The sequence below is a fragment of the Triplophysa dalaica genome, chromosome 22 (genome assembly GCF_015846415.1).
Source record: "Triplophysa dalaica isolate WHDGS20190420 chromosome 22, ASM1584641v1, whole genome shotgun sequence".
In the NCBI taxonomy this organism is placed as follows: Eukaryota; Metazoa; Chordata; class Actinopteri; order Cypriniformes; family Nemacheilidae; genus Triplophysa; species Triplophysa dalaica.
This window is the reverse complement of record NC_079563.1, coordinates 6,353,824-6,368,145: the sequence shown is the minus strand read 5'-3', so window position 1 is coordinate 6,368,145 and position 14,322 is coordinate 6,353,824. Positions and strand designations below refer to the sequence as shown.

The following is a 14,322-nucleotide window of genomic DNA, read 5'->3' as shown; positions in this document are numbered from 1 at the left end:
CCTGTGACCTTTTTCTTATAAATGGCCTATAAACTATCCCCTCTCAACCACCCTGAACACAAAGCCAACTTGATAGAAAATAGCAAAACACTCAGCTACCACATAGAAGACTATACAATATCAACATTTTCAAATGTAGATTATTTTCAAACCTTTCAATTCTTCCAAAAAAATGTATATGTGAATAGGCTATATTGTTAACAGGTGTGGTACACCATAAAGCCATACGATTTGTGATTGGATAAGTTTTTCCTATAATAGCAGATTTTATCTGCACCTTGTCGGTCTGCTTTGTGCACTTCTACGTCCTCTTGGTTCAACCCAAGGACATGGTCTTTAATCATCTCTATATATGAGTCTGGCTGATTTTTGATTTCACAGTCACACACACGCATGCACCCAGCCCTGTCTGCGGATGTCAGTTATTCCCTATATCCATGAGGATTGATATGGGTCACGCTATGAAATCCACACCTGCTATCAATCACAGCACCTCCTCTTAGCCTATCATAAACAACTCGGTTTCTGTGCAGAAAAACTGACGGCAAAACATATAACATGTGCCTGCTGAGAAAGTGTAATCAGGCAAACATTAGTGAAATGTCAGTCATGAGATTTCCTTTGTGTGACAGCTGTGCTATAACGTCATCATCATATGCATATGCAGAACCCCAAAATAGACCAAAGACAGATCACTACAAAGCTTTTTTTTATTAAGAAACAAGTGATAAGCATTGTAGCCTGTTATTTGTAATTATCATCTTTCGCATATGTATTTGGCTTCCAGCAGGTTCAGGTAGTTTATGATGAAGCTATTTTTGTGGTGCAGACAAATGACAGGGGTCAGACAGAGAGGTAAAGGACATGGAACTGCTTAAACCAGCCATTATACAGGCGGTTTCTGCAAATCTCATATTAATCTTGAGTACCTATAGAGTAGGATTGCATACGTTGTATATTTGAAGAGTATTTAGTTTGATCACATTTATAAAAGATAGATACAGCTGTACGATTATTTCCGAAAGCAAAACGGCGCGTGCAGGGGGGAGGGGTAGGCTAAACTAAAGCACGTGCACACCCACTGCCAACAAAACACAGACATCAGTTTCACTCACCGCATGTTCGGCATCTTTTAGCGCTGGTACGGCTCCAAATATCAGTTTCAAACGATCTCCAAATCCAGCGTTATATTCAAAGTTTATATAACATTCATCACCCAAATGCAGTGAACACACAAACACCTGAACTTCACTAACATATGCTTTCTCTCTCCTGCTCACAAGTGAAAGTGACGTCTGCGCATGCTCCTTCTCCAGCTCTCCTGTGGCCATGCCGCATGCTTTTCCAGGAGAATTGTCTAATAAGGGACTAAGAAAAATTGTTACGAAACCGTTTATATGTTCAAAAAAAACGTTCTGAAACATGTACGATCGCTGGGGGTCACAGAAATACTATGTAATACCCCCAACTCATTTTTTTTACAAGTTGACCATGTTAAGCATGAGAAGACGGCACATTTAACATTATAAAGAAGTCAGAATGCATGACAAACCGTTGCATCACCCCTTTAACCGACAAAGCGGTACTTCAGCCATGAATCAAGATATCCATATTTTACTCGCCCTCAAGACATCTTAAGGGAATATGACTTCTTCTTGAAGAATAATGCAGTCGGAGGAATAATACCTTTTACTTCCAGAATTTTTAAGCTCCAAAAGTGCATCCATCAATCAAAGAATGGCTTGACATGGCTCTGAGATCTTAACAAAGGTCTTCTGAAGCGAATCGATACGTTTGTTTAAGAGAAATATCCATATTGACAGCTCTATTAACGATAAGGTCTAACATCTAGAATCCCTTAGCTGCAAGCGAACGAGAGGCTTCTTTTCCTGGCGAATGACACAGTCAGAGTGAAAATAGCAGGTCAGTAAGGATTGAGGACACAGGGTTTTCGTTTTCAGCCAATAGGACACCGTCTCCTCTGGGCATGAGTCATCATTTAGCGGAAAAACAAGCCTCTCGTTCACCTGCAGCTGAAGATTTCCGGAAGTTAGACATTATCAGTAATAGCCCTGTCAAATAATAAATGATTACATCCATATTTTTTTATTAATTTATATATCTGCAATCCTTAATTTATTTTGGTAAAATAACCCAAAATTTAGTTATCGGGCAAGTACATAAAAATCAGTGTTGAAAACTGTCTTCCTACCTTCCCCTGATTTGCAAAGGTAGGCTTATAATAGTGATTGATATATTGAGCTGAACCACTTTGTGGGAAATCCTACATCGGTTGATTTCAACCCATATGTACATAGAGCAACCTGCAATTTCATTTTCTAAACATAGATGGCGACAGAGATACAAAATTAAAAAATGCATTTTTTTGCATTATGTGTAAAAATGATTACAAATATGTATCCAATTTGGCTTGGTTTCATACACTTTTTATTACGTTTTAAGAGTTAATTTAAATAATTTAGCTGCTGTGCTGAATCATATCCTATTACACAAAGCTGTAAAGTCTATATTAAGAAAAGACCAAGGAGCTAATCTTAACACTTATGAGCTTTTATGAATAACTCTTATTCTTATGTGTAAGTATAAGAGTAAAGTTGCTTCTAATTTTAGAATTTTGACAGACTTGAGAGTAAAATTTTACTCTGAGTGGCTTAATACATACGAGCCCAGGTTGTCTGTTCCTAAAATGACTGAATCACTGTTATGTATTACACACAATTTCTTCATGAAATACACTGTAAACACTGTCTGTTTTGATACATACGTTGTTATAATAACCACTATTAAACAAAATTGCACCAACAGTTCAAAAGTAGAAAACCGCAAACTTAGCAACCCTGATCTGCCTGGTACATTGTGCTATTGCACTTATTGTAAGTGACAGCCTCAAATTTACATCCCTCAATATTTCTCTTTAATGTTCACTGCTCTCTGACAAAACGCCAAAATATAGTTTCAAATGATTCGTTTTTGTTTTCCACCTGAGGTGACTAGTACATATTGTAATTTTCTTGTGTGTGGTTTGCAGGGAGATGAACTTCCGTAACTTCACCCTGATTCAGCTGAATGAGGAGTTTTCTAGAGGTCGAGGTCTGGACGTGGGAGCCCGAGCTTGGAAGGGAGGCAATGTCCTGCTCTTCTTCTGTGATGTGGACATCTTCTTCACAGCCGACTTCCTAAACACATGTCGTCTGAATGCCCAACCTGGTGAGGGAAACCAAAAAGAACTTTGGCTAACGTTCTTTTAACGTTACTTTCTTGCTGTGACGTTAAATCTGAATTTACCAACAATTAATGCCATTGCTAAACATTCTAAAAACATTCTAAAATGTTCAAATAAAAACATTATTCTTGGATCCTCAGTGAAATGTTCAAAACGTTCAGAAATAACGTTCCTACAGCGTATTTTGTTAGTTGGGCTAATAATGCAACCATAAACATGGAGAAGACAAGTCATAAAAAGTATATTTATATTAGTGGTGGGCATAGATTAATTTTTTTAATCTAGATTAATCTAGATTAATTCCAAAATTAATCTAGATTAATCTAGATTAAAATGGCTCATTTGAATTCTGCCGAAGGCACTCAGAATATGTGTGCTACCCAAATAATGACTAAAAGTAAGTCTTTGAGAACGGGTTTCTCAAGCCAGGTGGCGCATTAGACCAGGGGCTCATCTACTGTTTCCAAAATGCATCACAAACTGCTTGAGAAAGCTGTTCTACTATGATAATTGGTGATGAAAATTAAATTATGTTCAATAAGATGAACTTGTGTTTACTTCCGCATTAGCTAAGGGATGATTTCCATTTAGGTGGTACTTGTGACTGGAAGAGCTCCTACAGTACATTTACATTTAGTCATTTAGCAGACGCTTTTATCCAAAGCGACTTACAAAGAGTGAGGGAGCAACAAGTGATATGTCATACAGGAGTCATAATACATTAGATCTCAATACAAAGTTACTGGTTTCAACTAAAGCTAGACCGCTACCTGTTGAGAGAAAGTGTTTTTTTTAAACCAATTCCGCATTGCACAAGGTGCAAACAACCTTAGTCGTGTCGATGTTTCTATTGGGAAGCTTCTTAAAAATTAATATTCCCTGAAGCAAACCCGGCGGCTTCATAGCTGCATCCATGTTAGCACGTCACGTTTGATGCGGTAATTTCACAGTAACGTTATGTTGTGTTCAGACCAAACGCGAATGGCGCGTCAAGCGCGAGTGATTTATATGTTAATGAAAAGAGCCAATAGACCTACTTGCGGCGCGAATCGCGCGAATGAAGCCCTGATTATGAGATGATGAGGCGGCTTCTGCTTCCGCGAATGACGCGAATCACGCGAGTTGAAAAATCTCGTTCTCGCCCCGTACAGTGCAGTTAAGCTGGTATACATCCGCGCTAAAATATCAAGGTGAAAATCATCATAGCTTGCGTAGTATAGACCCAGCTCCCAACCCAACTTTGAGAATAGATTAACGGCGACAATTTTTTTAACGCGCGATAATAGTCTCACTGCGTTAACGCCGTTAACGGCCCACCACTAATTTATATGCATAACAAAACGTATGACTTTTATGGGATTTTATTTCTTCCACAAAGGTTATATATGATGCCTAAAATAAAAAAATCTTAAAATTTGACCAAAGATGACCTATTCTAGAAAGCGGCATGAATGTTCGATCAAAGAGTACATAACTAAGGCTTTTTAAGGTCCTACTTTGGTTTATGGAGTATCCAACAACAAGTTTATGTCAATAGAAGGTGTAAAAACACTATTATTTCGTAATAATAGGCAATTATTATTACCTTACTTTTCGACTGACTCTCAAATGATTCATTCCGCGATTCATCTGGCTAATCCCCTCCTTTACGCTAGCCTAGTCGGATGTGATTGGTCAGATGGTCAAGTCTGCTGTGATTTGGTCTACCGCGACCAGTGGCGGTTCTACATTGAATCACTCCCCGGGCGAGATCCCCTCTGGGTGCCCCCCCACCTACTCCCACCCATACGAGAGAAAAAAAAAATAGCCATGTTTTACCAGACATGGGGAGGAACAACTATATAAGTGTAAGACGAACCTTATATTTCTCAATTGCACAAATCCTTCAACAGAACATTTTAAAAACACAATTCTGCACAAATCAGTATAAGTTATAACTTAAATATACTCTATGTACATAAAAGTTGCAACATATGTACAATCATGATGTAACACGAGCGGAGAACAACAACAATATAAAATATTAAGAATAATATACAAATAAAATATAGAATAAATATTCTAAATAGCACAAATCCTTCATCACACAAAAGCAAATGTAATTATTACACTAGTGCACTAACAGAAAACACAAACTATAACCAGACCTTTCTGGCCTTCCTTGATGCAAAATCATCAATAATGTCATCATACGAAATCTGCCCCCTATTGAGTGATTGATACTGATGATAGCAAGGCCAGTGAGCTGTTCCTGAGACATGGTTGACCTCAGGTACGACTTGATCAACTTTTGAAAAGCTTCTCTCTGCTTGAGCCACAGTGACTGGCAGAGTCAGACTATACTGCTCACTTGCACACAAGGAATGTTACTGAATGCTCATTTGCACTAATGGACTATTCTCATAACTGCATTACCTCATCTACTGCACTGTAACTCTATTAACTGCATCTACTCATCTACTGCACCATAACTTCAATAACTGTATTAGTAACTCAGTAACTCTATTAACTGCATCTACTTATCTACTGCACCGTAACTTCAATAACTGCACTAACTCATCTACTGCAGTGTAACTTCAATAACTGCATTAACTCATCTACTGCACTGTAACCTTAATAACTGCACTAACTCATCTACTGCACTGTAACCTTAATAACTGCACTAACTCATCTACTGCACTGTAACCTTAATAACTGCACTAACTCATCTACTGCACTGTAACTTTAATAACTGCATTAACTCATCTACTGCACTGTAACTCTATTAACTGCATCTACGTATCTACTGCACTGTAACTTTAATAACTGCATTAACTCATCTACTGCACTGTAACCTTAATAACTGCACTAACTCATCTACTGCACTGTAACTTTAATAACTGCATTAACTCATCTACTGCACTGTAACTCTATTAACTGCATCTACGTATCTACTGCAGTGTAACTTCAGTAACTGCCTTAACTCATCTACTGCAGTGTAACTTTAATAACTGCATTAACTCATCTACTGCACTGTAACTCTATTAACTGCATCTACGTATCTACTGCAGTGTAACTTCAGTAACTGCCTTAACTCATCTACTGCAGTGTAACTTCAATAACTGCATTAACTCATCTACTGCAGTGTAACTTCAATAACTGCATTAACTCATCTACTGCACTGTAACCTTAATAACTGCACTAACTCATCTACTGCACTGTAACTCTATTAACTGCACTAACTCATCTACTGCACTGTAACTCTATTAACTGCACTAACTCATCTACTGCACTGTAACTTTGATGGTTAATGTCTGTAATTAATGCACACTTAAGTCACTTGCACTATTTTATAGTCTAAATTGTTATCTGTTCATAACCACCTGTACATTAATGTTCACAGCATATTGGTCACAGAACATTTGTACAGTATTTTCCTAATATTGTTTCTGTATTTATTCGCACTGTATATCCTGCACTTGCTTATTGCACTTCTGGTTAGACCTAAACTACATTTCGTTACACTGTACTTGTATATGTGTAATGACAATAAAGTTGAATCTAATCTAATCTAATCTAATCCTGAGAGCAGTCCAAAAGTTGGAGTAGATCTCCCATAGATCCTTATCATGCATAAAAGTGATATATTCATGGAGGCTGATGGTTTTTGATGGCTGACCAATGGCAGAGGATTCTCCAAAATACTTTAGAAGTGCCCTTGAATTTGCAATTGAAATTGACATCAAAAGACAGTAGGCTACAGTATAACTCTTATGAATTGCAAATTTAAATAAACATGCCCTTACATGACAAATGTCTGTCATGACTCATTACACGGTATATTAATATAATCTAAGGGAGGAACAATTAGCTCTTGGTTACTGCCTCGAATTATATTCTTTGTCACGCAACAGAGTTATAGCAAATGTTCGTCTTTGAAACGTCCTACACATTTGTTAACTCTGTTGGCTAATTACAGGGCCCAACATTAACCCCAATGATGGAAATAAATAATAACTTTACTTCTAACAGTTTTGTTGCAAAGCACAATCTTACGGTGAAATTAGGTCTCCTGTTTGTTGAGTTAAAACCGAATTATTGTTGTATAAGCATAGCAAGCATCATAGCAAGAAGGCTAACAAACGTAAGAGTTAACGTTATACCACCAATTAGCATTAGCCCTTTATTGATGACATGGATAACGTTACCGTAATCATACAGAGAGAACGTAGTTACATACCTTTATCTTTTGCTCTTTTCTCCTCTTCTACTTTTATTTTTTCCTATATTGAACACCAGACGGCTGTAACCATTTTCTCTCCATCACTGTCGCTGTGTTTATCTGACACTCGACAATCAACAGATTTCACATCCCCCAACACTGTCACTCACGACCGGAAGTCAAGACTAAACCACTTCATCTCCACATAATTGTTTTGGATTAACTTTTTTATTAGCCATTTCACACAATTCAGAAAAAAAAACATGCAAAATAGAGGCTAGTGCTTTAATATTATGACAGAAATGTGCGTTATTTGAAAGAAAGTCAAGTTGTGATTGACTTTAGACCACTAAATGGCCCCTCCTCCTTGTCCGCTCCATTTGGGAGAGGTTAACTGTCCATCACGGGCGCGGCCCCTCCCCTTTACACTTTTCACACAGCTTCTGCGCTTCTCAGCAAGCAGGGGCGGCGATTTGCCAATTCCCCACACAGACAGTTATATTATAGATCATAGAAACCCGTTTAGCGGCGCAGATTATTTTTATTTTTCAAGTGCTTTTGCCGCCTCCCACGTGTCGTGAAAATTTGGCGCCCCGGGCGGCTGCCCGGTTCGCCCGTGCCTAAAACCGCCACTGACCGCGACTGATGCTCACGAGCTACAGTGTTTGGGGGAGAAGAGTGGGTCCTAGCAAAACGTAGGCGGGGACTAAATGCAGTGACGTAAATCCGCGGCGGTTCGCGAATCAGGGACGACTATAAAAACATACGACTATGCCAATAACTTTATTATACATTCACCTTCGGATTTACAACTTGGCTGACTGCTTACTTTCAACCACGACAACATTACACACTGAAATGTAATTTTTATGATCTCATGTTATATACTCTTTAAAATACCAAGACATGTACCCAAAGGTTTTGGAAAAGAGCTTTGTGAGAAAAGTGATAGTGTTTCAAACCTGAATGTATATTCGTGTTTAAAGAATTTGAAGAATTGTAATACACTTTGCTTACACTGAACCGTTTTATATCAGGCTTGTTTTACTCTGTCATAGGAAAGAAAGTGTTTTACCCAGTTCTCTTCAGTCAGTACAATCCGGCTGTAATCTACGGCAGCCACATTCCCCCTGTGGAACAGCAGCTGGTAATGCAAGTCATTTTCACAAAGAGATTAAAATGGTTCATCAAGTTTGATGTGATTAATTGCTGTATTGTGATGCAAACACAGTCATTTCAAACAGTTGACATTGATATTCTGTTATTCTGTACGTTTACAGATCCTGATAAAGTGATCTGATAACACTTCAGACATTGGGTCGATTAGAAAGGATATCTGTTGTGTTTAAACTCTTTTGTGTATTTTTCTTGCAGATTATTAAGAAAGACACTGGCTTCTGGAGGGACTTTGGCTTTGGGATGACCTGTCAATACAGATCAGACTTTATCAATATAGGTAAACTTTCTTTAAAGCTGCTGTGACGGTTTCATTTAGACGCTTGATCAAATGAATTTACATTACGAGATCTAAGCATTATTTTAGAGCATTACTACATAATGTGTGTGTTTACTCTGACATTTAAAAGGAAAGGCAGGTTTCTTTAAAATAAAGACACTTCAAATTTTGCAGCACGCTGAAAAAAAACGCATGAATCATAAAAACACACCTAGTTTCTACCTGTGAGAATCAGATAGTTCCCACGACTTAATCTAACTCGTGTCTGGACATGTAGAACAACAGTTGATACAACAACAAGGGCAGATCTTGATTCTACAAGTGTTTAGTATATGATGCATTCCAGAAATACGTGCAATGCAGTCAGATATCAAAAACCCATATGCTGCATTCGGCAAGGAAAGTCAAAATATTATATTTTTACACTGTTAACCAATACAAAAGCTATGTTGTGGTATAGATACTGTAGAATCCACAAGGAAACGGTTACAATGAAACTGCACACCATATATATATATTTTTTAGACCACCTGTCATTATAAAAGAAAACACAAATATTTAAGGAATCTCAAAAACTAGTTTAAAGCTATTTTTTTATTCGATTTTCTGTAGATTTTAAATTTGCCTGTAAACTTTTATTTAAATGTATTTATTTAGTTTATTAGACCACCACCCGATGTACCACTGCTGCCCATAACTAACAGTATTGGTGTTTACCAAAATAATTCTTTATAAAAATAAAGTACTTTATTATTTTTAATTTAGATTTACTTTTTATTCAATAGAAAAACAACTTTTAATGGTAAAGATCACGCGTGATTAACTTATGTGAGAAATTCAAAGTACTGGCACAAATTTTGGAATAAAAATGTGAATAAAGAATATTCAGTTATTTAAGTTAATAAAATAAATCTAAGCTAATAAATCAAAATAAATAAATGAGTTGTATGTTTTTGAGATTATATATTTGTTTTCTATTTATACTGACATAATGAAATAATTTTGCTGAAGGGTTCGAATGGCGCGAATATGTGGTTTTTTGTGTCTTTGGTGTAGTTGCCCATGCATGTATTAGACATGGAATATTGCACAAATTTAAGTGTCAGAAGCAAAGATGCATTCTATCTAAAAGCGAATGCTCACCCAGACCTGCCTGAAACACTTTGTGTAACCACACCCCCACAAATCTACGTCAGTTTGTGGTATGATTTGACTAAGACCGCCCAAATGTATACGCAAGTCAGGTGTGCGTACCCGTCACTACAATTGCTTTGGATCCTGATGTTCCAAATATGGTAAGAGGCGTTACATTTCCGTTGCACGCTTGCAGTATTCGACCAATCACTACGCACTGGTTAACTGTCCAATCACAGCACACCTCGCTTTTCAGATCCGATTACCTCTGTATTGTATATGTAAAAACTGCGCGTTTCAGAGAGGCGGGGCAAAGAGGAGATACAAACATGCACAGTATGTGGAAAATACACATTTTTAACCTTAAATCGTGTTTACACATTGCATTACATCTAAAACAAGCGATAATATTAGTTTTAGCGTGTCATATGACTCCTTTAAGCAAGGTCTCAAAGAAATGTCAATGTGGGTAGCTGTTTCAGTCTGTAAAACAGACTGTAAATTTTTAATAACTTTTATTTTATTCATTATTTTAACACTATAACACTATAAGCACCACACCTTTACTGCTCCAAGCTTTATTCACCATTCACCGTTCTGTGAAAATTAGTTTCACACCCGCTTTTGACCCTTTTCAATATCTCCTGTTCCCGCAGGTGGTTTTGACGTGGACATTAAAGGCTGGGGCGGTGAGGACGTCCACCTGTACAGGAAATACCTCCACAGTAATCTACTGGTTGTACGTACACCATCCCGCGGCCTCTTCCATCTGTGGCACGAGAAGAGATGTGCCGATGAGTTGCCTCCAGACCAGTACAAGATGTGCATGCAGTCGAAAGCAATGAACGAGGCCTCGCATGGACAGCTTGGCATGCTGTTGTTCCGGCATGAGATCGAGGCGCACCTCCGAAAACAGAAACAGCGAAGCGGAGCCAAAAAAGCTTGAAGCATGTTACCTCTCACGTTGTATTTGTAAAACGCAAACTCGCGGTTACGGGAAGAGTTCACCCAGAAAGCCATCTTTTGGCATGGTTAACTAACTGTATTCCAAACCAATGAGTCATTTTTCACAGGCTGTACATTTCCTGGGCAAGGTTTTCCATGTGATGAACGCATAGTTCTTGAAAAACTCTGGTGTCATTCAAAACCTGTACATGACCTTTTCTTCTGTGGAACACAAAAGAAGACATCTTGAAAAATGTCTCCGTGGTTTTGTATCCATACAATGGATGTAAATGGGCCCCACAAGTTTTCAAAAAAAAATTTGCAGGGGAAAGAAAGTTATACAGGTTTGAAGGTGTAAATAACAAAATAATTTTTATTTATTGGGTGAAATGTCCCTTTAAATGAAAGAAGAAAATTGCAAGCACAAAGCATTGGGTGGCTTTAGAAGACTTGGATTGTAGTGCACAATCATCAACATTTTGACACTTTTTAATCATTTTTGGATTTGACATCCCCATTCTCTTTTAACCCTTTAGAAATAGTGCAAATGCACTTTGAATTAAAAATGTGCCTTTTGTGATCCATGGGAGAACCTAAGTTATGCAGGTTTCCTATAAGGATAAATAATGAGTAAATAATAACAGGATTTTCATTTTGGGTGAACTGTCCCTTTAAATCATAGTTTTAGTATGACTGCACGAACGCACACAGACACGCAAACCCAAACACTGAGATAACTCCGTGACGCCACACAAACAGAGCAACAGACAAGACATTCCCTGTAGATAACATAGTCAAGCGTCTGCGTGCAGAATATGACCTTCAAGTCTGCACATTGTCTTTTGAGTGTTATTAAATGATCCGCAGTATTATCCAGATACAGCACATGATGTAGTCTCTAATGCACATGATACACTTCAGAGAGAAATCTCACATCATCGGCAGGTTTTATGCTGATAATCTTTGATACATTACTGTTGATACTGAAATTAAGACACAACTGGTATAAATGGAAAAGGAGAGACTTGAGGCGAGAGTGTTGGTACATTTAGTTTCAACATGTGTAACTGTTTCAACAGTTTTAACTTATTCAAACATTCATTTAAATTTACCTAAACATTATTTTATGGTAATAATTTATACATGCCACCTCCCTTATTCTTTTAAAGAATTGTAATAAAATATTTTAATTCATTTACTTAAAGCAAATAAAATTGGAAACAATTTGACAACAAATGCAGAAATCATACATGTGTGTGTTACGATCATTATTGTATTGTTTACACATTTAGTATGTTAAGTGTTACAAAATTCTCTGGTCTCGTCCTACCTCAGGCTAAAATATCATTTTTTTATTGGGTGCAAATACACTATCAAGCAAAAGTAAGAATGTAATTTTTCCATTTATATTATGTTGGTATGTCTTAAATGCCTAAGGCGTTTATACAGTTGCAGGAAAACATGTCCTGGACGTTTTTGGTCTATTAACATTGAATATGGGATTTATACATTATGGGTGGCAAGCGAGATATATATAGAACATGCCTGATTGCTTATTGTCATGTAGCCTAATAGTTGGGAAAGGCCTAACTTGTTAAATATGAACAGTTTACTTATGGATCAGTAAGAAACAATAAAGGGCGTCAAGTGTGTATATAGATGTGACAAACTGATCTAACAGCTATATGACGAGTGGTTTGAAGAACTACAATTTGATTCCCCATTTTGATTTATTGATGATATGGTGCCACTTAGTGGTTACATTTATTATTACAATCATTTGTGACCGAATGGTCTTGCAGGGACAGTGAACATCACTATACAGCAATACAACAGTAATACTATAATATAACACAAAATAATTCAGTTTATAACTGGTTGATAAGCGTTGATTCTTTAAGTTTAATGTTTGATTCATTTTGTAAACATTTTGAATGACAAAGATGTGTACTTGTAGGAGGGATTGTTTGGACTACACTTGTAAACACTCATATGTTCATAACTTTCACTCCAAATGAATCTTTTATGATGACCAAACTCTTTAAATGTTTTTTGAAGTTCTGGTACAAGCCTGCTGTCAGATAAAAATCAAGCACACACTGTTTTTCACCCTAGATCAATGTAGAATAGTTGTAGAAAGAATTATTTATTGGGGTACACCAATGACCCTTTTCACGCCTCAAACGTCAAGGATATCTGTCTATTAATATTCCAATTAAATATTTTCAGGCAATTTAGCTGAGATTTATTGTAAATTTTACGAACAAAATAAAGTGAAGTATAAAAGTATGACATTGATGTTTGTAAGTCTGTTTATTTCGAGTGTTAAAACCGAAACATCTTGTTTTGTCCAGCATTCACCTGTAGATGGCAGTATTTCTTCATTATTTTGTTGCGACACAAACACTCATCACATCACGATGTGTATTGCGAATTAAAATCTGTTACAACCCACTCATAACGATACAAAGGTACAGATTTTATCTTTTTTTCTCAAAGGAAATCGTTTAAATGCTGTGTAATTGGTCTGTAAATAAATGAATGAAATGCTTTCCAAACAAAAGTGTCTAAGCAGTAATTGTATCAGTAGTTTGACATAATGAGGTTAAGAAGTTTGACATCCAGCCACCAATATACAGCCTATCAACAAGCCTATCAACAACAAAAGTTTATTTGGTTGGACTGTGCATAATAAACAATAATAAACATCTCATATATATATATATATATATAAATCCAAATAAAACCTTTTCGCACTCTTTTTAAACGGGAAATTTGGTTTTGGGACTTGCCATCCACAGTGCCCTATATATTCATATAAATTCAGAAATAGTGCAATAGCTTTCCTCATTATATAATTGACTCTTGCAATGAGTGCATGCTTGTGTTTTATTGTGTTCACATATTTACTCAACAATACAGGAAATATACATTATTATAATTTTAGAGGGTGAATATAAGAATCATTAGGCTTTTCAAATCAAGATACAAGATCAGTAAAGAATACAATTGTGTATAGTGCCAACTACACCATACACTGTAAAAAAAGTAGCCTACATTTTTCTTTATTATACGGACATTTCCGTTAATGCTAAAATGAAATTTAATGCAGCGAAAAATGTAAAACACAGGTAAAACAACTGTAAAAATGAACAAGGAAAATCCCTTCATATTAATGCATTATTTTGCCCTATTTTTACGGATTTTTTTGGTGTGTAGCCTACTACAATGTAAAAACTGTAAAAAAAGTTAAATAAATTTACGTATAATAAAATGTAGTTGACTTTTAACTTATCTTGCACCAAACATGTACATTTGCAGTCTATTTGTTTAATTTATCGT

The 14,322-nt window shown here is 36.6% G+C and overlaps 1 protein-coding gene across 1 annotated transcript in view; it reads left to right on the top strand.

Moving 5' to 3' along the window:
- The window catches only part of csgalnact1a (chondroitin sulfate N-acetylgalactosaminyltransferase 1a), a 34,001-nt gene extending 20,727 nt beyond the window's left edge, over positions 1–13,274 (top strand). The window contains exons 5-8 of the mRNA XM_056737124.1: positions 3,050–3,228; positions 8,504–8,592; positions 8,820–8,901; positions 10,692–13,274. Of these exons, the coding sequence (XP_056593102.1) occupies positions 3,050–3,228; positions 8,504–8,592; positions 8,820–8,901; positions 10,692–10,981 (640 nt within the window). The 3' untranslated portion in view covers positions 10,982–13,274. The remainder of the gene's footprint in view (positions 1–3,049; positions 3,229–8,503; positions 8,593–8,819; positions 8,902–10,691) is intronic.
- The last annotated feature ends 1,048 nt before the right edge of the window (positions 13,275–14,322 follow it).